This window comes from Aegilops tauschii, chromosome 5, assembly GCF_002575655.3.
Source record: "Aegilops tauschii subsp. strangulata cultivar AL8/78 chromosome 5, Aet v6.0, whole genome shotgun sequence".
In the NCBI taxonomy this organism is placed as follows: Eukaryota; Viridiplantae; Streptophyta; class Magnoliopsida; order Poales; family Poaceae; genus Aegilops; species Aegilops tauschii.
Genome location: NC_053039.3, coordinates 568,354,314 through 568,355,766, shown reverse-complemented (window position 1 = coordinate 568,355,766; position 1,453 = coordinate 568,354,314). Strand labels below are relative to the sequence as shown.

General features: G+C 50.0%; 1 protein-coding gene across 1 annotated transcript; it reads right to left on the bottom strand.

Moving 5' to 3' along the window:
- Positions 1-220: 220 nt before the first annotated feature.
- Positions 221-963, bottom strand: LOC120964195 (chemocyanin-like). The gene is made up of 2 exons (XM_040388608.3): positions 792-963; positions 221-420 (listed from the first exon to the last, which is right to left on the bottom strand). The coding sequence occupies exons 1-2, from the start codon at positions 961-963 to the stop codon at positions 221-223; spliced, it is 372 nt and encodes a 123-aa protein (XP_040244542.1).
- Between the last annotated feature and the right edge of the window lie 490 nt (positions 964-1,453).

Sequence of the window (1,453 nt, the reverse complement as noted above, 5' to 3'; positions counted from 1 at the left end):
TAAGGATATGTGTATGGGTACGTGGCCGGTCTAAAAGAGCAATCACGATCGATGGAGTGGGAGAACAAATAGTACACACCGTACGACAATCAATACGACTACACTGACCGAGCACCTGATATCGATAGTACCGAAGTATGTACGCTCGGTCGTTTATTTTGTTATGGGAATCAAGCTGCGCTCGTCGTGTCACGTAAAGATGCTGCTCGACGATGGACGGCTAGGCGGCGGTGACGGCGATCTTCATGCCGGACTGGCAGTGGCCGGGGATGCTGCAGATGAAGTAGTTTGTGCCGCGTGCGAGGATGACACGGTCGGCGCCTGACTTGTAGACCTTAGCGCCGTTGGCCGGCTTGGCGCAGGCCTTGTACCCCGCCGCGCTCACCGCCACGTCGTGCGCCGTCGCGTCGTACTTGAACACTGCACGCGTCAAAGGTCTATTAGCTTGCATGCAGGATAGTAAATCGATGCATCATGCATGCATGCAATTGCAGGGACGAGTGTAAGGCTGGTCGTAATGAGAGTATCGTAGCTAGTATTATGCATATCAACTAGGCAATTTTGATGAGGTGTCCTTGAATTAAATGAAGAAAGAGGAGGTTGAGTAGCATATCATGATACCGTATCATAATAAATGCTATGCTACTATGTGTCATGCATGGCAATAAATAAAGTACTATATGATACTAATATATGATACTAGACATTAGGAAAGTAATATCATACACTAATATCATATGCATCATACTAATACATGATACTCTTCATTACAACCAGCCTAATACTACTACCTAGGACGTCGCCGGCCTTGAAGTGCTTGCCGGTGGGCCAAGAGTTGGTGTTGAAGGACCAGCCGCCGCGGTCGCCCACGTTGAACACAGCCGCCTCCGCCACGAGCGTGCAGAGAAGAAGCACGCCGAGCACCACAGCCACGTTGGCACTGCCTCTTCTCCGGGCCGCCATTGCTAGCTAGGTTAGCAGCTACCGATCAGACACTCACTCGACGTAGTGGCTAGTAGGTACTCCCTCCGTTCGAAAATATTTATCGAAGAAATGCATAAAAATGGATGTATCTAAAATTAAAATACGTCTAGATACATCCATTCCGCTGATAAGTATTTTCGAACGGAGGGAGTACGAGGAAAGGCAGATTGAGAGAAGAAATGTTGAGAGTGAGGTGCGGTGGTGGTTGGCAATGGACTAGCCGGTGCGGTTTTATAGACCCGCCGGAGTGGAGGCGTGAGGGCAGGTAGGCCCCGTCGCACGGCCGAAAGGAGTGTGGAAATACTGGTTTTTTTGGGAGGGCTGTAGTATTTTTCTTGCGATGGCGTAGAGTAGAGTGGAATGGTGGTAGGCCAACGACCCACAACAATGGAGGCGCGCCATTTCTTTCGTCTTTGGACCCGACCGACTGCGACAAGTCATACACTTAGGCCTTAGCTTTAGCGTGGAC

What these genes read in the sequence shown, in the direction of transcription:
- LOC120964195 (XM_040388608.3), bottom strand. Translation starts at nt 963, where the DNA reads ATGGCGGCCCGGAGAAGAGGCAGTGCCAACGTGGCTGTGGTGCTCGGC. An exon ending in CAAGGCCGGCGACGTCCTAG is followed by an intron (nt 421 to 791) that starts GTAGTAGTATTA and finishes TGACGCGTGCAG; the next exon opens with TGTTCAAGTACGACGCGACG.